The 24,102-nt window shown below is 35.9% G+C and overlaps 1 protein-coding gene across 8 annotated transcripts in view; it reads right to left on the bottom strand.

Moving 5' to 3' along the window:
* The window catches only part of LOC141387072 (uncharacterized), a 201,316-nt gene that overhangs the window by 116,598 nt on the left and 60,616 nt on the right, over positions 1-24,102 (bottom strand). For 5 of the 8 annotated variants that reach the window (XM_073956201.1, XM_073956205.1, XM_073956202.1 and 2 more), the window contains exon 2: positions 10,657-12,038. In XM_073956201.1, coding sequence (XP_073812302.1) covers positions 10,657-10,906 — 250 coding nt within the window. In that variant the 5' untranslated portion in view covers positions 10,907-12,038. Of the gene's footprint in view, positions 1-3,748; positions 3,767-10,656; positions 12,039-24,102 lie in introns of all 8 variants that reach the window. The other 3 variants (XM_073956198.1, XM_073956199.1, XM_073956200.1) reach the window with 1 other exon arrangement.

Below are 24,102 nucleotides of genomic sequence, written 5' to 3'. Positions count from 1 at the left end.
ATTATTACTACTTTGAGATATTCAAACGAATCTACTTATTTGATGCCCTTCTACGTTATGTAGTAGTTTATAACTAATTAATCCTACCATTTGATACTAAATTACAACATTTCAGATATAAGATCAGAATCACATAAAATAGTGGTTCTTTATGTGTAAGTCTATCTTAGTCAAATCACTTCACGATATGTATTTGTAGGGAAGTTTGACCACAAACCTTTAATAGTATTATAATATGACTACTAACATATCTTCATTTAAGCTTGTTTTAGTCTATGCACTTATATGATTATTAAGAGCATTATCTCGATCTATTTGACATAAATTGTATGAAAATGACAACTAGATTTACTAAATGAAGCATAGTCTAAACGAACGGTTAGTTACCAACTGTTGGTCTGTTCCTTTACTTTTAAAAATGGTAACAGTGGCAGCAAATGGTAAAAGTGGTAAACTGCTATCATATAAATTGTATGCTATTAAAAGTAAGGGAACACTTTACAGGTTAAAAATGGTAAGAAATGGTAACCTCAGGCAAGTAAAGAAACAGAGCATGTGTTATGATTTGAACTGCCTAAAAGTATGCATCATACAATCAACGTTGTAACATTATGGCATTTTGTAATCTGTTTCTATAAACTGTCCTACCATTTTATTTCTTTGGGACTTTCTTTCAGTGCACTTCGTTTAATATTTAAACGTTCGTATACTTGTGATTCCCATTTGTAGGGGCATGCAAATTATTATGGGAAACCAAAACTCATTAATATGGAATAAGTGCAGTGTAGTTGTTGTTCTTGGTAACGTTGACTTTGATATTGTTTTTTTTATTATTTTGCTGTTTGTTTGTGTCGGAAACAAATTAAGGTATTGTGTTTGAAACTATAACTAACAAAATGTCAAAGTTGACAGCTTTAATGGCGCCAAGTTATAGATATGCATTTTTTTCGATGTCTATTGGTGTGCCTTTAAATTTTAATTAACGTTAGACACCCGCCCTTCCAAGGGTGGATGTAAGCTTTTTCATATAAACAATTTTATATGAATACAAATTACATAAGGGGCGATGTTTAACATTCACAAACTATTTATAGCTATTAGAACATGTTATAGAAATGAAGACGTGTTTAGTTTTTAATAGATTGTTTTTTAATTGTTAATCAATTAAATATAAAAAGTAATGCAGTACACTTTCATCTTGAAGAAAATATCATCATCATGATGTCATTTGTGAGCTCATTTTATGTGTAATCAGGAAATTTAAATGTTATGTTAAATAAAATGAACTGGGACGCACATAATGTGTTATACCAATGCTTTTGAAAATCCCATACGAGTCCTCACATTTTGTAATGTTAAATATCTTGATGTGTGATGCATACTTTTAGGCAGCCATCGCTATACAAGTACGCATGGTGCAAGAAAGAATGTGATACGATAATACCAACTGATGTCTTCATTTGCTGTCAAAACATATTTTTAATCAAAAATAAATAACAAAGAAGAATATTTTTTGGTACAGGCACATCCTCCTGTAGAGACCAGCAAGGTAATCTGGTAACAGATACAGATAGCGTGCTCAGGATATGGAAGGAACATTTCTCCAATCTGCTGGTATCCAATAGTAGCGAAGACGATGATACCACAGATCCAATCCCAGAAGATGGTATAGAATGTATACCGCCCGGCCAAGATGAGGTAAAAACAGCAATCAACCGGCTGAAGAATAATAAAGCCGATGGCTTACCAGCCGAGCTGTTTAAAACCGGAGGCGACGCGCTGATAAAGTGTATGCATCAGCTAGTTAGCACCATCTGGCAGGAAGAACGCGTACCCGATGATTGGAACCTGAGCATCCTATGTCCCGTCCACAAGAAAGGAGATAACACTGTATGCTCAAACTATAGGGGCATAAGTCTTCTCCCTATTGCCTATAAGATAGTGTCAGGGATATTGTGCGAACGACTAAAGCCCCGCAAAACTCATTCGGCTTTGTAAGATGACTTTAACTGATACTAGGTCCTCAGTTAAAATTGGAAAGAACCTCTCCGAAGAATTTTGTACCAAAAGAGGTTTCAGACAAGGAGACAGCCTTTCGTGTGATCTTTTTAACATTTTGCTGGAAAAGGTAATACGAGATGCAAATGTCAAAAGAAATGGCACAATTTACACCAATAGCCACATGTTACTTGCCTATGCTGATGACATAGACATCATGGGACGATCAGTAAAGGAAGTAACTGATACCTTTAGAAAGGTCGAAGCAGAATCTGCGAAAGTGGGTCTGGCGGTAAACGGCGAAAAGACCAAATTGATGGTGTCGACGCGCAAAGCGTCCATAGAGCTCGGACCAACTGTGGAAGTTGGTACCTACAATTTTGAGGTAGTTAAAGACTTCGTCTACCTCGGCACTGCCATAAACACAACAAACAACATCAGTTGTGAAATAAGAAGAAGAATTGTATTGGCCAACAGATGCTACTATGGTCTAGGTAAGCAATTTAAAAACAAAGCCACATCTCGTCAAACAAAAATAACACTATACAAAACGCTGATACTACCCGTGCTAATGTATGGCTCCGAAGCATGGGTTCTTGCGCAAGCAGATAAGGCAGTGCTTGGTGTGTTTGAGAGGAAAATTCTTCGGAAGATCTACGGGCCGATTTGCGTGACGGTGAATATCGACGTCGTATGAACCACGAGCTATATAAGCTATACAAAGACATGAATATAGTTAAACGTATCGAGATGCAACGATTGCGTTGGCTAGGCCATATCATGAGAATGAGCGATGATGTACCCGCTAAAAAGGCGTATGAATACATGCCACATGGCGGTGCACGCAGAATCGGCAGGCCTAAGCTTCGATGGAGCATACAAGCGGATGAAGAAATGAAAAGGCGCGGTATTCCAAAAAGTCAAGCGAAAAACAGAGAGGAATGGAGATCTTTTCTTAGTTCGGTCTATGGAACAAATGTTCTGTAATGGGCCAACTAAGTAAGTAAGTAAGAATAGTGCCTATGTATTTTTAGTACTCTTGGTCGTAAAATATGTATTTTTATCACCAGCAAAGCATTGTGTATTCTGTGTTGCAGTGGGTGATGAGACAGATTCACTCTATGAATTACAATTCTGTTTTGCGAAACGTCGGTTTGGCCCATAAAAATATTTGTTTGAGCATCATCTCAATAAATAATTTTCGCCGAAGGCTCTGATACTAGATTCATTACGAGATTTTCCAACGTTTGATCAGAAAATTTACTGATTTCTGAAAATTTACCTTAGAAATTTAACTGATTTTTAGAAAGATTTTTTTAAGAATTTCTACACGCAGTCCTGCGCTTGTTTTCGAAAATCTACGAGTAGTCTGCACATACTCTAATGGGAAAGTTTGATTCGTTTCACTTTCTCGAGAGCAAAATTCCGAACTTTCATTGAGAGTTGATTTTAAGGCAAGGAAGAATTTCCCTCAGAATTTTCCACTGAATTTCTTTCGAAATCTAAACGAATTCGTGTGAAAACTCTAATGTTCTTTCCGAATTTCTCTCCACAAAACGATCCGAATTCTGCGAGCTGCTTCACAAAAAATCCGACCTTTTTTGCTAGCGAATATGGAATCAGAAATGAAACTTGTACAGAAATTTTATCCGAATTCGATAAGATCTCGGCAAAAAATTGTTTAGGTTTACTTATTTCATTTTTGTTCCTATCCTATGAAACAAGTATTCCAAAATTAATTTATACTTACGCGGTTTTATTGGGCGTGCTGTTGAAAAAACGAAATTTGTATTAAAATCAGAAACTCATAATAAATAATTCGACGCTAACTACTCTACCTTCTGAAGGGGTTAAACGGAACTAATTACAAACTCAGGAGAGTTAGACTACACAACTTTCTACAAAAATATCAAATCATATTCGTGGTAATCTACAGCTACTCAATTATTTCAATTTTATAGTTTTTGTAGATTAGATATTCCATAGTTTATGGATATACCGGTCTCTATATCGAATGTTAGCGGAATTGATTAGTATATATACACAATAAAGTCAGTATTATTTCTAAAGGGGTTTCGGCAACACTTGAAAAGAACTCTAATTCGGGCCCCATACAAATAACTATGGAAAAAAAGATCGCCGGGTGGCATGGGACGACCTTAACCGATAGTCATAAAATTTCATATATAAGGTTTTTGGTTCATATGGAAAAAATGAGTTCCAATCCAATTTTTTATTGGTGTTTTGGGTCGGTCTAATGAACATGCTTCCGAACAAATGTGTATCATCATAAAAGGAGTCGCGAAGGGAACCAGTTGCAAAAAATTTCAAAACGGTCCGAGGCCTGTCCTAAAAATGCGCATTTGCGAAACATATAAAAATGGTGTGTGTGAGGATCTGATACCATTATTTCGACGAGGCACATTGTTGGTCACATCAGTCTGAAGGTGCAAAAACTATTTTTTTTTTAATTTACAGTTTTACCATTTTTGTTGAATTTTGCATTTTATCAGTTTTATGCAATATTTCTTTATATTTAATCATCTCATGTAAGTGTAAATACCTAACTTCAATAACAAGATTTTCACAACAATTACAACGCAACAGAAATATGTATGCGCATGGTATAAGTAAAGAGGTAGATTTAAATGAAAAAAATCTATAGAACCCTTGTTTTTCTTGAATTCCTAAAACTTCAAAATAAAAGCAACAAGTGGGTTTGTTTACACCCCCCATACCATTGCTATCGAAAACGATATCGTTTTCGAATGTTTCTCGAGAGTTTTGCGGATATTTTGTTCGAGAACGACACACGAGAATGAATTAAAAACGATTCACTCGTCGCTCAGTTTGTGGCAGGAAATCCTTCGATTTCGAATATCGTTAATAATATTATTAGCGAATGATTGACGATAGTTTTACGATAGTGGCGAAAAACATTTTTTGTGGAGTTTCTTGATGTTTCTGTTATGTACCTTTTCCGTTTTTATTTCTTTATGTTTGCGACGCGATATTTAACTGTTGATAAACATTGTTGTCTTGTGTTTGGCAACCTACCCATATGTTGTCTTTATCAACACTTATTGTCTATATTATACGTAGCATTTATATCGAAATTATTTGAAAAAAGCAAATGGGAATTTTTTACAAACAACGTAAATTTTTTTTTTGAAACAAAAAAATTTTCAAAGTAAAAAATGTTTCTCGAAACAATTTTTCTTGTGAAGAAAAAACATTCGCCAAATGTTCGAAAACGATATCGTTTTTAAACTTTTGACGAACAAAAGAACAACGTGCTTGTGTACACCCGAAAAACAATTGCCAATTCTTCGAATGTGATATCGTTTTCGAAAGTTGTGTCGAACATTCGAATAATATCCGCAATTGGTATGAGGGGCAATGCATTTTTTGAACATTTTATAAAAAACGCGAAAAATGAATGAAGAGTTAAGTTTTCTCCACATAATCGGGTTGTGAATATGATAAACTGATTGTTTCAATACAAATCTCACCAATTTCTTCCATGCAAATGGTCTAAAAACAATTTTAAAAATCATTGAATTCGATTGTTTTTAAAATTGTTTGGCATATTATTCAAACACCACACACACATACACAGTTTGTTTATATTGTTTTGAAGTTTTAGGCATACTCGAATGAAAAAATTTAAATTGACATAAAGCTTTGGCTAACATTTCTTATTAAACCATGTGTATGCGGGAATATTTCGAACAAAGACAACATCCCACGGTTGCAATTTTTATTAGCTTATGAAAATCAGAGTAGCAAACATCAGAATTGCAACGACCAAAAACGCAGACGACAGACAGACTTTTGTTTGTTTGACAAAACAAGCCGCGACTGACATGACATGTATGTAATAATAACAAATATAAATAAATCAATGCACAAAAACACAATAGAGTAACACTAGTCGACAGAAATTTGAAAATCATGACTTTGTAGAGTTCTGATGTAATAAGAGGTTATGGTCAAAGAAGAGATGAGATGGTCTTCTAAGAGAAGAGCTGTTGGTCTTCCAAGTGAGGAACTGGTGGTCATTTATAAGGAGACAAAGGGAGACAGTAGACCACAGTGTCTTCCATTGAAGACCACAAAGTCTTCACATATAAGGCCATGAAGTCCTCTTACAGAGGACTACAAAATCTTTTAAATGAAGACCATAAAGTCTTTGAATAGAATACCACAGGATCTTCTTATAGAAAACTTCTTCTTATAACAGACCACAAAGGCTTCTGATAGAAGACCGCATGGTCTCCTCATAGAAGAAGACCTTGTGGCCGTATATGAGAAGACTTGGTTGTCTTCTATAAAAAGATCTTGTATTCTTCTATAAGAAGGGTCAATAGAAGCCCCTTTTCCTCCAGAAAGGGTCAAGAGAAGCACCCTTTCCTTCAGAAAGGGTCAATAGAAGCACCTTTTCCTTCAGAAGGGGTCAATAGAAGCATCCTTTCTTTGAAAAAGGGTCAATAGAAGCACCTTTTCCTTCAGAAGGGGTCAATAGAAGCATCCTTTCTTTGAAAAAGGGTCTATAGAAGCACCCTTTCTTTAAAAAAGGGTCTACAGAAGCACCCTTTCTTTGAAAAAGGGTCTATAGAAGCACCCTTTCTGAAGGAAGGGTCTACAGAAGCACCCTTTCTGAAGGAAAGGGTCTATAGAAGCACCCTTTCTGAAGGAAAGGGTCTATAGAAGCACCCTTTCTTTCAGAAAGGGTCTATAGAAGCACCCTTTCTTCGAAAAAGGGTCTATAGAAGCACCCTTTCTTCGAAAAAGGGTCTATAGAAGCACCCTTTCTTCGAAAAAGGGTCTATAGAAGCACCCCTTCTTTGAAAAAGGGTCTATAGAAGCACCCTTTCTTTGAAAAAGGGTCTATAGAAGCACCCTTTCTTTGAAAAAGGGTCTATAGAAGCACCCTTTCTTTGAAAAAGGGTCTATAGAAGCACCCTTTCTTTGAAAAAGGGTCTATAGAAGCACCCTTTCTTTGAAAAAGGGTCTATAGAAGCACCCTTTCTTTGAAAAAGGGTCTATAGAAGCACCCTTTCTTTGAAAAAGGGTCTATAGACGCACCCTTTCTTTGAAAAAGGGTCTATAGAAGCACCCTTTCTTTGAAAAAGGGTCTATAGAAGCACCCTTTCTTTGAAAAAGGGTCTATAGAAGCACCCTTTCTTTGAAAAAGGGTCTATAGAAGCACCCTTTCTTTGAAAAAGGGTCTATAGAAGCACCATTTCTTTGAAAAAGGGTCTAAAGAAGCACCCTTTCTTTGAAAAAGGGTCTATAGAAGCACCCTTTCTTTGAAAAAGGGTCTATAGAAGCACCCTTTCTTTGAAAAAGGGTCTATAGAAGCACCCTTTCTTTGAAAAAGGGTCTATAGAAGCACCCTTTCTTTGAAAAAGGGTCTATAGAAGCACCCTTTCCTTGAAAAAGGGTCTATAGAAGCACCCTTTCTTTGAAAAAGGGTCTATAGAAGCACCCTTTCTTTGAAAAAGGGTCTATAGAAGCACCCTTTCTTTGAAAAAGGGTCTATAGAAGCACCCTTTCTTTGAAAAAGGGTCTATAGAAGCAACCTTTCTTTGAAAAAGGGTCTATAGAAGCACCCTTTCTTTGAAAAAGGGTCTATAGAAGCACCCTTTCTTTGAAAAAGGGTCTATAGAAGCACCCTTTCTTTGAAAAAGGGTCTATAGAAGCACCCTTTCTTTGAAAAAGGGTCTATAGAAGCACCCTTTCTTTGAAAAAGGGTCTATAGAAGCACCCTTTCTTTGAAAAAGGGTCTATAGAAGCACCCTTTCTTTGAAAAAGGGTCTATAGAAGCACCCTTTCTTTGAAAAAGGGTCTATAGAAGCACCCTTTCTTTGAAAAAGGGTCTATAGAAGCACCCTTTCTTTGAAAAAGGGTCTATAGAAGCACCCTTTCTTTGAAAAAGGGTCTATAGAAGCACCCTTTCTTTGAAAAAGGGTCTATAGAAGCACCCTTTCTTTGAAAAAGGGTCTATAGAAGCACCCTTTCTTTGAAAAAGGGTCTATAGAAGCACCCTTTCTTTGAAAAAGGGTCTATAGAAGCACCCTTTCTTTGAAAAAGGGTCTATAGAAGCACCCTTTCTTTGAAAAAGGGTCTATAGAAGCACCCTTTCTTTGAAAAAGGGTCTATAGAAGCACCCTTTCTTTGAAAAAGGGTCTATAGAAGCACCCTTTCTTTAAAAAAGGGTCTATAGAAGCACCCTTTCTTTGAAAACGGTCTATAGAAGCATCCTTTCTTTGAAAAAGGGTCTATAGAAGCACCATTTCCTTGAAAAAGGGTCTATGGAAGCACCATTTCCTTGAAAAAGGGTCTATAGAAGCACACTTTCTTTGAAAAAGGGTCTATAGAAGCACCCTTTCTTTGAAAACGTGTCTATAGAAGCACCCTTTCTTTGAAAAAGGGTCTATAGAAGCACCCTTTCTTTGAAAAAGGGTCTATAGAAGCACCCTTTCTTTGAAAAAGGGTCTATAGAAGCACCCTTTCTTTGAAAAAGGGTCTATAGAAGCACCCTTTCTTTGAAAAAGGGTCTATAGAAGCACCCTTTCTTTGAAAAAGGGTCTATAGAAGCACCCTTTCTTTGAAAAAGGGTCTATAGAAGCACCCCTTCTTTGAAAAAGGGTCTATAGAAGCACCCTTTCTTTGAAAAAGGGTCTATAGAAGCACCCCTTCTTTGAAAAAGGGTCTATAGACGCATCCTTTCTTTGAAAAAATGTCTATAGAAGCACCCTTTCTTTGAAAAAATGCCTATAGAAGCACCCTTTCTTTGAAAAAGGGTCTATAGAAGCACCCTTTCTTTGAAAAAGGGTCTATAGAAGCACCCTTTCTTTGAATGAGGGTCTATAGAAGCACCCTTTCTTTGAAAAAGGGTCTGTAGAAGCACCCTTTCTTTGAAAAAGGGTCTATAGAAGCACCCTTTCTAAAGGAAAGGGTCTACAGAAGCACCCTTTCTTAGGGAAAGGGTCTATAGAAGCAGCCTTTCTGAAGGAAAGGGTCTATGGAAGCACCCTTTCTGAAGGAAAGGGTCTATAGAAGCACCCTTTCTTTTAGAAAGGGTCTATGGAAGCACCCTTTCTTTCAGTAAGGGTCTATAGAAGCACGCTTTCTTTCAGTAAGGGTCTATAGAAGCACCCTTTCTTTCAGTAAGGGTCTATAGAAGCACCCTTTCTTTCAGTAAGGGTCTATAGAAGCACCCTTTCTCAGGGGAAAGGTCTATAGAAGCACCCTTTCTGAAGGCAAGGGTCTATAGAAGAACCATTTCGGAAGGAATGAGTCTATAGAAGCACCCTTTCTGAAGGAAACGGTCTATAGAAGCACCCTTTCTGAAGGAAAGGATCTATAGAATCATCCTCTCTGAAGGAAAGAGTCTATAGAAGCACCATTTCTGAAGGAAAGGGTCTATAGACGCACTCTTTCTGAAGGAAGGGTCTATGGAAGCACCCTTTCTGAAGAAATGGGTCTGTAGAAACAACCTTTCTTTTAGAAAGGGTCTATGGAAGCACCCTTTCTTTCAGAAGGGGTCTATGGAAGCACCCTTTCTTTCAGTAAGGGTCTATAGAAGCACCCTTTCTCCGGGAAAAGGTCTATAGAAGCACCCTTTCTCAGGGAAAAGGTCTATAGAAGCACCCTTTCTCAGGGAAAAGGTCTATAGAAGCACCCTTTCTCAGGGAAAAGGTCTATAGAAGCACCCTTTCTGAAGGCAAGGGTCTATAGAAGAACCATTTCGGAAGGAATGAGTCTATAGAAGCACCCTTTCTGAAGGAAACGGTCTATAGAAGCACCCTTTCTGAAGGAAAGGATCTATAGAATCATCCTCTCTGAAGGAAAGAGTCTATAGAAGCACCATTTCTGAAGGAAAGGGTCTATAGACGCACTCTTTCTGAAGGAAGGGGTCTATAGAAGCACCCTGTCTGAAGGAATGGGTCTGTAGAAACACCCTTTCTGAAGGAATGGGTCTATAGGAGCAACCTTTCTGAAGCAAAGGGTCTTTAGAACCAACCTTTCCGAAGGAAAGGGTCTATAGAAGCACCCTTTCTGAAGAAAAGGGTCTATGGAAGCACCCTTTCTGAAGCAAAGGGTCTATAGAACCAACCTTTCCGAAGGAAAGGGTCTAAAGAAGCACCCTTTCTGAAGAAAAGGGTCTATGGAAGCACACTTTTGAAGGAATGGGGCTATAGAAGCACCCTTTCTGAAGGAAAGGGTCTATAGATATGGAGTATATATAGATATGTATATATGGTATTCTATAAGAAGACCGTGTAGTCTTCTATAAGAAGACCTTGCGATCTTATATATATTTTTTAATTTGAGTTTGCTATCATTTTATAGCAACTGTGAAAATTCCAGAATTTATCCAAATATAAACTTTAATGTGTGAGTATTGGTTATAAGATTAAATTATAACTTGAAATATTTGCCATAACTTTATAGCAACTCCAAATAATATCATAATTAGTTTATTTAAATATTAATTATATTTAGCTAATTTTTATCAATTCTACAATACGGTTTTTAATGCAAAAAGAAAAGTTAAGAAAAAATTTAATAAAATTTAAAATTATTTTAAACTAGTGTAATAAACAAATATCTATTTACAACAACAACAAAAAAGTAATAGCTACTTACATTGATCTATATAATCATCATCGTAAAGATCATCTAATATATACATGGTGGGTATTTCTCTGGGTGTATGCGTGGTTGTCCTCGGTGTTGTTGGTGTTGATTGTGTTGTTGTTATGGCGGCAGCGGTTGCAGCTGTGTTTGGGGTGTTGTTATTGTCTGTTGTCGTTGCCATACCTGCACTCGTTGTGGGAGTTAATGACATTTCAGTTGCTGTTAGCGACAACCGTGGTGGTTCAGAGGAGACATCCATTATGAATGGATTTTGTCGTTGTTAGATGTATTGAAACACAAATTTTGGAATATTTCCCACAAAAAAAAAACCGAAAACGAGTAACAATGTAACACAATAATGATGCCAATAATACAAATTACACCAGAGACACTCTCACACTTAATGGAATATTTCGTGATGAAGAAGAAGAAGACGATTACTATTGCCAAAGACAATATACAAAATATTGCACCAAGCTTTTCAATTTTTTTTTGAAACTCTATTGAATGCTTAATCACTCACTCACTCGTTCGCTCAACAATGCAACAATGGTCATGCAGCACAAAATTTACGCCCCACAACGTTACAATGCGGGTGTTTTTTTTTTTCTTTTTTGGGTGGATAGATGGGCAGACAAACTGACTGGGCTTCTGTATAACTTGGTTGGTTTGTTTTTCTTCTTGGCGTTTTGTATTGAAAAAAACCACATCGATTTCATTTGGCATGCCGTATTACATGGCAAAATTTATTACACGATTTTGTTTACTTTTCGGCATTTTTTCCATGGTTTTGCAAACCAAATTTTTTACTGAAGCACTTTAATTTTTCATTATGGAAATTGTCTTCTTCTCCTTTATATATTTTTTGATAAATTTAACACTAATTTCCTTTGCCAGCCATCAACGCCTTTTTCAAACTTCTTTTTTTTTTTCTTAACGATCCACTTCTTCTTACCGACCGTCACGCTATTCCGTTATTAAGAAATTTTAAAATCACTTTTAAGTCTTTCCTTGCACAGCAAAATTTTCCTTCAATTTTTCTCCTCTTCTTCTCATTCAATTTCCAAATTGCATGTTTGCAACAATGATGGATTTTCTTAATTTTCTTTTTGTTTTATGCAATTTTGTTGCTCACTTTAACTTTTCTAAAAAATTATTATTTTTTCACTTCATTTTTCTCACTTCATATCATCAGCTGCTCCGCAACAACATGTTTTTAAAATTCTTTCCAAAATCAGTTGCAAAAATCATTTGGTTTAGCTACAATTTCAATTCCATTATGGCATGGCATGCAGGCAGGCATGGTTAGGTTGGGTAGGTGGATGATTGGCTGGTTGCTTTGTTGGATGAATGAATGAATGTTGTGTGGTATTTTTTAGTTATTTTTTAATCTGCAATGAAAAATAAAAACAAAAAATTGATTTAATTAGCATTTATTCTTCTTGCAAGTAATTAACAGCAGTTTAATTTGAATGTTTTTCGTTTTAATTAGGCTGACACAATGCAACAAAGACTAATACCCATCACAAGGCAAACTATGGGGGGAAATACATTCTCAGGGTCAAAGGATATTTTGAAACCACGATAAAACATATGACGTTTTGAAAATATATAGTAGGAATACATCTTCAGGAAACAGGAAGAAGATTTGCAGTAAGTAAGAAAGTATAAGTCAGCTGTGCCGACAGAGATATGCCCTCAGCCCCAAACCTAAAGAAAGGAGTAATCACAGTACTTCTGACGTCTATAGAGGGTTTTTGACTTGCCTCTGAAAAAATTTCACCGTTGTAACTAGGGCCGCATATATAACACACTGCCAACAATTTAAAAATGATTCCAGACGAACTCATTCAAAATTTTGCGTTGGAGGTACCCGAACGAGTGGTTCGATGTAGTCAATATTTAGACATAATCCGAGTCAGTAATAAATAATATTATGTACAACGTTTGGACCTAATCGGGTTCTCTCTTCGAGGATTATCTGATGTACTACCCAGTTTAGTTGGTGCCAGCAGGGCATCAACGAAAAAATTGCGCCGTCGCACAGTGTCACGACCGTGGCCAAAAATGGTCAAAACCAAGTACTTCGGAATACAAATTTATTGATGATTTCAATTTGAAGGAATTTGAATTATGGTATTGAGTTTTGTCCATATGAATGTTTAAACCCGATAATTGTTGGAAATATACATTTTTGTCCTTATTTTACTAAAATTAATAACTGCATCAATATTTTCATATTTAAAGTAATTTATCGTTCTAAAATAAATTTTTACAGTTACTTTGGATGTAATAAACGTGGGTTTACTTTTGTTTAGAAGTAAATAGTGATCATATGGTGTTTACAGGTACCCAAGTTTGTAGTACTTAGTACATCGATTTTGTGAACCAAATGTGAAAATTAGTGGAGTGGGAAAACAAATTTTATAAAAGTGTATATCGATATTATTTGCCGTTTGAGTTGTGAAAATGTATAAAGGTGCCTGCCAGCTGTAGAGGTTTGCAGGCGGACATGTTTTTTCTCTTTTTCAGTGGCCGCCTCATTACGGAGTTACTCCCTTTTTATATACATAAATGTTTTGCGTTGTCTACTAAAGCTCGAAAACGAATGGTCAAAAAACGTTTTTAAAGACAAGAGTTCGATGTATTCAATAAGCCCACAAAAAATATGAAGACTGAACACCAAATTTCAGACATTTCGGGTGGATTTTAAGGGCACAACCTTCAAAATTCCGAAAATCGGTAGGTACGGTTCCATAGGGGCTATATGAAGGCGAGGACCTACCCTGACAGATTTCGTATGGAGAGTTATATACCCCCAACGAGGACTAAATACCAATTTTCGGCCATTTCGGTGTGATAATGAGGCTAAAACCTTCAAAATACCGAAAATCTTGAGGTACGGCTCTATAGGGGCTATATCAAAACGTGGACCTAACACTTAGGAGGCTATATAAAGGCGTGGACACATACCGACAAATTTCAAAGGGAAAGTTTTATACCCCAACGAAGAATAAATACCAAATTTCAGCAATTTCGGTGTGATAATGAGGCTAAAATCTTCAAAATACCGAAAATCGGGAGGTACGACTCTATGGGGGCTATATCAAAACGTGGAACTAACACCTCACTTTTTTGTGCTCCAGATTGTAAGCCAACAATAAGTACGTGTACCAAAATTGATCCACCTACGATAACTCCTGCTATTTTTGGCCACAGTTTTTATAAACTCGCCACATAGTGCGTCGTAACAGCTCCCGCAAGAAGAACTTGTTGCAAACAAAAAAAATCAAAACGATTCGAGACGAGCTGTTAAACTGTACCTGTTAGTATTCAAACCTAATCTATGCCTGGAAGTAATATCACACCTTACAAGAGTTATCGTGCGCACTATTTTAGCGAAACTAAGCTAAACTAAACTAAGTTTGGACAAAATATTACGATTTCCCAAATTAGAACCAAATCGGTTGATCCGTTGGAGAGCTATAGTGCGCACCAACCAGACGGACGAGAGGAAAAATACCATAAGAAAGAGAAATCCGGCATCGCTGTGAACACCGGAGAGACTTTAGAGGAGCAAGTCAAGAATGCTTTGCGTGAGGATACATGTTAGCCAAAGAAGAATTACTAGCAACTGGCCAAGAAGCAGAACGCAAGTTCAAGACTTTGAAGTCAGAAAAGCTGAAATTAAATTTAAAAGTGGTTAACTCAGAGACAGTGCGTTTTTCAGCTGAAACGAAGCGTGATGGATTGGTTGGAAAGCTAGTTGTCAATGAGGTTACAGCAAATGAAGATAAATCGATGAGATAGATGATGAGGATGACGAAGCTGGCAAATAAAAGATGAAGGATCTTCCTGAGTGTGATTACTAAGCATAGATTAGACGTCCACAATGTAGTCTTTATAGACCTCCAGAAGAGAGTCTTTATGGGAGACCACAAGAAAATCTTTATAGACGACCGCAAGCTAGTCTTATTAACGACCACAAAGAGAGTCTTCATAGACGAACAGAGTCTTTATAGACAACCAGAGGGGGGTCTTATATAAGACCGCAAGGGAGTCTTTATAGACGAAGAGAGTCTTTGTTGGGAGCAGAATGCAGTCTTTAAAGACGTCCCGAAGGCAGTCTTTATAGACGGTCAGAAGGAATTCTTTATTGGAGGAAGTCTTTAGAGAAGTGGCCATTTATAGCCGATCAGACCAGAAAGGAGTCTTTATGGACGAACAGAAGGGAGTCTTTATAGTTGACAGAAAACATTCTACCTATACAAACAGAAGAGAATCATTATAGACTAGTGATCGTGTGGGAGTCTTTATAGCCGACAAGAAGAAAGTCTTTGTAGATGACCAGAAGGGAGTCTTTATAGAAGTCTTCAGAAAGAAGTCTTCATAAGCGATCAGAAGGGAGCCTTTAAGTAGGGATGCCAACTGTTCCAAGGCGAACAGCGATTTTTACCTCTGAACAGTTGACATCCCTGCTTAAACAATGGTTTTTGTACGTCAAAAATCACCACAAGTATGTAGCAGAAAAACCACCAACTAGGCATCCCTGCCTTTATACTTGGCCAGACCAGAAGGGTGTCTCAATAAGCGGATAGAAGGGAGTTTTTTACAGACGATCAGAACGAAGCCTTCATAGGCAACAGATAGAAAGAGATTAGTTATGTTTGTTATATTACAAAAATGTGAAAAGATACATATATTAATAATTTATATGACCATACGCTTTTCTTTATTTCAATTTCCATAAAACTCGGAAGTTAAGGAGGAAATACAACTACTTTGGCAATTAGTCTGTTTATACCCTACACCACAATGTGGAAAGGGTATTATAAGTTTGTTTTGGTAAAAGTTCATGTAACACCGCGAAATATTCGTCGGAGACCCCCAATGTGGTATACCAATCTTCATATCTCGACGAGATAAAGCGATTTTGAGATGTGTGTCCGTCCGTCCGTCTGTCCATTATAAATTGTAAACACGCTCCAGGCCGCAATTATGGACCGATCGTCACGAAATTTTTTAATGGAGGTCGGGTTCAGGCCAGTATAGATCCCTATTCTTATTGGTGATGATCGAGAAATATTTAGCGGGTGAAATGGACCAAAAACTAAATTTTTTCCGATTTTGTAGCGGCTCTGTATGTCGCAATTATAGTCCGACCGAAATTTTAAATAATGTAAGATTATATGACAAAGAAGAAGCTTGCAATTTGAGATGGTGATCGGATGATGTTTAGAGGGTTAAATGGACCACAACTTTTGTGTGAAAATTGTGAAAATTTGTAATATACCGGTAGTATCTTTATTCCTGGACCACACATTCCGCCCACATAAATAATATTTGGAAGGACAACTCTTGCCTTTTCAATTAATGTCAATTATGTTGATTTATGTGGTCAGATAACAGAGTTACAGCCTAATATATCCAGTGTTTTGCTTGTAATGTAATCAAAAGCATACTAGGGGTCGCAATTATAGATCAATAGTCATGAAATTTTGCACGACGTAGAGGTTTAGGTCGAAGAAGATGCCTAAAATTTTTGATAATGATCTGATATTATTTAGCGGGTGCAATGGACCATTACTTTTGTATGCTAAATAAAAACATTTTATTTTTGGTCCATATTTGAATCCCTGGGGGCCATATACCGGCAAAGTCGCCTATATATGAAAAATTAACTACCGATCTTTCCTCTGATGAAAATTGCAATAATATGTGTGCTTGGTAACGGACCTACTACCTAAGATATAATGAGTTTTGTGAAGAGAACCACATCTTCCTCCCATGCTACAAATTGTCTCTATCATGACAGACAAATTCCCAGTTCTTACAAATTGCGTGGAACCCTATCATATTACCTGTCCAATTGTCCAAAATTTAAAGATGTAGAAGAAATTGCTAAACAACGCCAATTTTCAAATTTACGAGCCCTAACCACAATTAATTCGTACACCAGGTATTTTTTCACTATTTAACAGTGTTCGAAAATAAACACTATGGTATCGTACCGTACCGTTCTGTACCGTACCAAGGTGGATAGGTACACTACGATAGTGTACCGCTCCGGAACACAAACACTAAAAAATATTTTAGTGATACTGTACCGGAACACAACGATAATCGTAGTGTACCGCATGCCGGAGCACTAAAAATCGTAGTGCTCCGACTGCGGAGCACTAAAAATTTTAGTGTTCCGACTGCGGAGTACTAACAATTTTAGTGTTCCGACTGCCGGATCACTATAAATCATAGTGTTGGAACACTAAAAAATAATAAAGGTATTATGTTTTCTTAGGAAAATTAAATATTTGGTTAAATTTGATCAAATAAAAATTAAGATAAACTGTTACATCCATGTATGTTTAAATTAGTTAAACACATTGCGAAATTTGGTCAAAATTATGAAAAAACAATATTTAGTTTTTTGTGGAATGAAGCACAAAGATTGTCGTGCCGGAGCACTAAAATCGTTTTTTGCCACGTTTTGAAACTATAAGGTAATGAACCATACATGAATTTATTATGAATTGAGGAAATTAAATATTTTATATATATATATATTTTTTAATAAATAAAAATTAAAAGAAAATGTGTAAAACATCTGATTAGGTTCTGGGACAATGGAGCACTAAAAATCGTAGTGTTCGTCTGCGGAGCACTAAAAATCGTAGTGTTCCGACTGTCGGAACACTAAAAATCGTAGCGTACCACGAGCCGAAACGCTAAAAATAATGTTAAGAAAATCGTTTATTTGTTTATTATGTGAGAAAAATTAAATATTTTATGTTTTTAGGATAAATAAATATGTATTTATTTATTATTTAATAAATTACTTATTAAATAATACGATTTTTAGTGTTCCGACTGCGGTACCCAACGTTTTTAGTGTACCAAAATGTGGTACACTACGTTTATCGTTGTGCTCCGGAACAGTATCACTAAAATATTTTTTAGTGTTTGTGTTCCGGAACACTAACGTTAAAAATATTTTAGTGATACTGTACTCGGAGCGGTACACTATGTTAGTGTACTGTTTATTTTCGAACTCTGCTATTTAACATTAAACTTAATTAACATCGTATATATACCTAAAGAGAATAGATTTTCATAATTTTTTGTAGGATTGGTTTTTTAGCCACAATAATGATATGGTAAATTTTTTTCATCGATTGAAAAATAATTTTGGCCTGTAGATCGATTTTCTGAAAATTCGCCTTTGGCCCCTAACAAAATACTGTGGGAAATAAAGAGCGACCAGAGGGCACGGGTTATCGTTAACCGATCGTCACAAATTTTTGTAGAAATTGTTTTTTAGCCACAATAATGAACTGGTCGAGTTTTTTCGTCGATTGGACCATAATTGCGGCCTTTAGAGAATTTTCGTTAAAATGTACCTATAGCTCCATACAAATTACAATAGAAACAAAGATCGCTCTGTTGTCACGGGTTAAAGTTAACCGACCGCCGTAAAATTTCATATATAAGGTTTTTGGATCAAATGGAAACAAATTTAGGGAGGTAAGAGCTCCAAAATAAAAAAAAAATTGTTTTTTTGGTCACCCTAATATACATACTTTAATAACACATTGTTGAAATATGCTCTGTGTACGAATTAATTGTGGTTAGGGCTCGTAAGAATATTTCTTAAAATGTACTGTATATAATTGTTCCACAAACATCCCAGTAGGGACAAGGGAGCCTTCTCTCATATCAATGAGAGCACCCCGATTAATATCAGCTCAATGATATGTAGACAGCGGAATTTTATACAACACCTATTTTTGTAAAATTCCAATCGAGACAAGTCAATAAAATAGAGAAATCTGTAACCAGAGCCACAATCTTCAAAATGTCGAAAATGGGGAGCTTTCGTTGTATGGGAGCTATAGACCTATATCGACAAATTTCAGATGGAAAGTTTTATACCCCCAATGAAGACTTAATACCAAATTTTAGCAAATTTGGAGGGATATTGAGACCATAACCTTCACAGTACAGAAAATCGGTAGGTTCTGGTTATGGGAGCTATATGAAGACGTGGACATATAACGACAAATTTCAGGTGGAACGTTTTTTACCTCCAACGAAGACTGAATACATAATGGCAGCCATTTCAGTTTGATATTGATGCCACAACCTTCAAAATACCGGATATCGGGAGGTACGGTTCTATGGGAGCTATATGAAGACCTGGACCTATACCGATACATTTCAGGTCGAAAATTGTGATAAACGAATACTTAATACAAACTTTCAGCCAATTCGATGGGATATTTAGGACACAAAATCTTGCATATGGTTTAGCAAATATGAAATATATGCAAAAAATTAGGTCCAGACTAAATGTACGTTCTAAAATTACTTATTGGTGCCACCATGGTACAATTGTTTGCCTTGCACGCTGAAGGTCGGGCGTTCGATTCCCGGCCAGCAAACATCAAATTTCCAACGATGGCAAAATACCCCTCAGTAAAGATGGCGACATTTCTGAGTATTTCAACCATGCACAACTTCTCTACAGGTGGTGTTTTAAGACATGCCTTTCGGACTCGGCGATAAACAGTAGGCCGCATACTATTGCTTAATGTGATAAGGTTGCAGACTCCAAAAATTTATTTCCTACAATGAGCTTATTTGTCCAAAAGAAACTTTGATTTGCTGAAAGCTAACTCGCAGGGTAGTGGTGTAGGGTATCGTATTGTCGGCCCTGTCCGACTATAGCCTTTGCTTACTTGTTTAAGACCCCAAGTATGTTTGGATGAAATCCGTTTCAGACAATTTGAAATCGATTTAGCCCTGTCGATTCTTTCAACCTATATGGTCCAATCAAACTTAAATTAACTTCGAAAATGGGTCATACGGGTCCAACCTTTTGGGTTACTCCCATACAAAACTTATTCAGTGTTTTAATTTAAATTAACTTCGAAAATGGGTCACACTGATCCACCCTTTTGGGTAACTCCCATACAAAAATTATTCAGTATTCAATTGCGATAATGTAGGAACGGTTCTGTGATAAAAGTAGCTTAAATTTAACTGTGATGTTATTTATTTATTTAATTATTTATTGTATTAAGTATATGTTTTTAATACTATAAGGAATAAATAACGATGAAAAAATAAGAAAAAAATTCAAAAAAACAAAAGACGCTCTTGATGAAGTTGGAAAAAATCCAACGAAACGTCGAGCAAACATTAAATAAAATTTCTTTTTATTATCATTTAAAACTATAACTGACCAAAAAATCCAATTAACCAACCATTTAAAAATAACAAAAACATTGGTCAAAAACAAAGAAGAAAAATTCAATATTTTTCGCCAAAGTGAACTTGGTTGTCCTTGCGGCCCCTATTAAGACGGTACAACTTTTTTGGGATCGAGACAATACTTCCTGAAATAATGGCGCAAAAGCTCCAAAAGAACTTCTCTCAATAATGACCCAAATGTTCCAAAATAACCGACCAAGCATGTATTCATGCTATATAATGAATTTGAGTAGACTGTGTTGATTGGGTCTATTAATGGAATAATAAGGCCCACTGTTCACGAAACCTACCCCGCAAACGCCTGAAACTTACCTACGAAATTGCTCTTAATTTTAAAAATAGGATTTTTAGATTCACCACTCTTGTTAATGTTTTTAACAGTCGTAGGCTGAGGGTATTTCGATGTGGACAAAGCTGATTGATTATTTTAACTAGTTTTAAAATAACAAAAAACATTCGTCGTCATACTCACACCTTCAAATATATTGATCTAAGTTTTTGGCTACCTTAAAATTCTTTTATCTTTGGCATTGAATTCCATATATATTTAAGGAATCTTTAATCCATAAAAAATGGATTTTAACCAACAACATGAAACTCCGCATCACAGTGCGACGACGTTAATATCTTAATCGCCGCTACCTTTTATATAGCCGCTCACTTGGCTATCCCTATAATTAATTTCCATTAACATTATTAGTAGAATATAGGAAAGGATTCAAAACCAATTAAAAAACTCAAATTACAAGTCATATAGTAATTAAAAGTATCATATTACATATCTTAAGTAAACAAATGGAGTGACCGTGGGAAATTCTTGGAATTTCTTATGCTGGGGGGGGAATCGTTCCATGATCAACGTGGGTGGCTTCGTTTGTCCGTCCGTCTGTCCGTAAGCATGTTGAATCGTGTCCATGATCAATGTGGGTGGTCTCGTTTGTCCGTCTGTCTGTTGATTGATCTAATTATGAAGCATTGACCATTGTTGAGGCATTGTGTTTATTGTATGTTTGTGTGTATGTCGTTTGGTTCCTTTTGCTTTGCATTGGATCAGCAGCCACGATAGCTTTATTGTATGTTTGTGTGTATGTCGTTTGGTTCCTTTTGTTTAGCATTGGATCAGCAGCCACGATAGCTTCTTTATATGTTTGTGTGTATGTCGTTTGGTTCTTTTGCTTTACTTTAAGTCAGAGAACAAGGGTACTGAGTATTTGCTGTGTGTTTGAATATGAATTCGATCGATCTTTTCGATTTGTTTATTATTATTCGATGAAGGCGACAAAATCTTTAATATTGAATTGAAGGGTGGATTGAATTTTTGGTTGCATCAAATTGATCTTTGCAATGGATTTGGATATGTATGCAAATATGATTGGGAGAGTTAAGGGGGAAAGGGAACCAATGTGTACAAATGAGAAAACGATGACCATTGTTGAGGCATAGCCTTTAAATTTATGCTGTGTATGTTTGCATTAAAACTATATTCAATATTACTCAATATTCAATTTGTTTTGATTAAATGTTATGAATCTGGGTTATTGAGTTTTTTTTTAAATACGACACCACGTCTGGTTCTTTAAACCCTACATGTATGTATAGATGTATGTATGTTGTGGTCATATTGACCTTGAAAAGGAATATGTTTAGATTATGACTTTGATTTCCTTACATCTGTATATGGAAGAGTGAAGAAAGATTTATAAAGCTACTGTAGGAATCAGTTCCTCACTTTCAATTGAGAGTTTGAAGGAAAAACATATCCCATTCAACATCAGCTTAAGTTAAAGTTCCTTAACGATTTCAACAAATCCAAAGATTTCTAAATAGTGAACTCATACTATAGTATAAAAGCAACAAGTGCAAAAAAGTTTAAGTTTTAAAGTGCTTTTGCAAAAAAAAAAAATGGAAAGATTCGAGTGTAACGTTTGCTCCAAAAAGTGCGTGTCTAACGCTGCATTAAATAAGCATTTGCAGTCCCACAAAATTTGCAATATATGCAATAGAATACTGCTGCATTCGCAAGCGCTTAGAACACACTATGCTGTTTATCATCCGGAGTATCCGCAAGGACTACAACGTCAGGCTAATCATCAGCAGCCGAGATTAAGACAGGTGCCTCAATATCAACAACAACAACCTCTTCATAATTATGGAATATGGCAAAATAATGGATTTTGGAATCAAGATAATCGTTTATGGCAGCGATACAATCAGCAGCTTCAAGCACCCCAACAATATCAAGACTTATGGAATAACTCTCCTGGATTTTGGCAGCCGTACAATCAACAGACTCAAGCGTCCCAACAATATCAAGACTTATGGAGTAACTCTCCTGGATTTTGGCAGCCGTACAATCAACAGTCTCAAGCATCCCAACAATATCAAGACATATGGAGTCACTATCCTGGATTATGGCAGCAATATAATCAACTGCAACATACACCACAACAACAAATCAATCAAGATTTCGGATTATTGCAACTAAACAATCAACAACAGCAGGTGCCCCAACAATATACAGATATATGGCACCAAGGTCATCGGTTATTACAACAACAACAAGCAGAATTTCAACATCCATATACTATGAATCAACATCCTCAACAATTACCGCAACAACAGGAACAACAAGTTGATCAAAGCACTCCTATATTTAAATATTGCGAATATTGCAAACTTTTTGTAATAAGCACAAATTGGCTTCAGCACTGTAATACAAAAAGCCACAGACAGAAAGTAGGTGGACGAATTAATGATGATATGACATTAGTCAAAAGTGGCTTCAGCAATAGGGTGCAAACTTTCCAATATAAAATAAAGAGGGATACAATTGATGTCGACTACATATTTCGTGAATCGAAAACAGCTTTAATGAATCAGCTTGATGATGCCTTAATCCGCCATGATTTAATAAAATGCTATTTAGAGCTTGGAGGAAAATATGTCAAAATTTCTCAAGAAAAGGTGATAGAAAAAAATATTTACCACAACACAAAAATGAAACAACTCTCTAGATCTGATAATATAGAGAGTCAAATAAATGATCATTTTGACTGCATTAAAGTTAAAATGTCTGAATTTCAAGAACGGGGATCTGGTTGGGCTCTTTCAAACATAATGAGCCTGAAAATTCACATTAATAAGTGTTGTCCTATAAGAGGTTCGAACTACATACCAACCCCCGAAGAACTGATTGATAGACGTGCATGCATAAATGTGTATAATAATGACATATACTGCTTAAAGTGGAGCATACTTGCAGCGTTGTTAAACCCCAAAAAACCCTCAAGAACGTCATCATACGGAAAGATTAATATTGAATCAGATTTAGTCAGTTTGCAGAATGGCATAGTCCTTAATTTTAAAGGGATGGAGTTTCCGGCGGATGTTAAACAAATAAAAATATTTGAGGAAAATAATCCAAACATAAGTATAAATGTGTTTGGATATGATTATAAATCAAAAGCTATCGTTGGTCCGTATTACATCACTCAAAAGGAAAAAGATACGCATATAACGCTGCTACTTCTAGAAAAGGATGATAAAGCTCACTATATTCTAGTGAAGCATATATCTAGGTGAGTTATAATAGTTCAAGTATTATTTTAACATCGTTATACTAATTTTTTACTTTTCCTTAGGTTAATACGTCCACAGATAACTAAGAATAAAAGACGTGTATACATCTGTAACCAATGTTTACATTATACGTTTAATAAAGATTTAATGGATAGACATAAGAATTTATGCAGCAGGATTGTGACCAGAATGCCTGTAGAAGGTAAATCGACCTTAGCATTTAAAAATTTCAAAAAACAAATGTATGTACCTTTTGTTATATATGCAGACTTTGAATGTATTTTAGAAAAATCAGGTAATAATGACAATATTGTTAATAAGCACATTCCCTGTGCTTTTAGCTTTTATATAAAATGTAGTTTTGACAGTAGCTTAGATAAGTTTTTTATATACACTGGTGAGGACGCAGCCAAAAAATTTGTTGAAATGTTAGATAAGGAATGTAAAGAAATCTATACAAACTATTTAAGCGTCAATAAACCTATGTCACCTTTAACTCAATCACAATTAGAAGATTTTGATGCAGCAGTAAATTGCCATATATGTGAAAAGAAATTAGACAATGATAAAGTTAGAGATCATTGTCACATTACTGGCGAATATAGA

Source organism: Musca autumnalis, unplaced genomic scaffold (genome assembly GCF_047663935.1).
Source record: "Musca autumnalis isolate F117 unplaced genomic scaffold, ASM4766393v1 scaffold_5, whole genome shotgun sequence".
Classification (NCBI taxonomy): domain Eukaryota; kingdom Metazoa; phylum Arthropoda; class Insecta; order Diptera; family Muscidae; genus Musca; species Musca autumnalis.
This window is presented reverse-complemented; position numbering and strand designations above follow the sequence as displayed.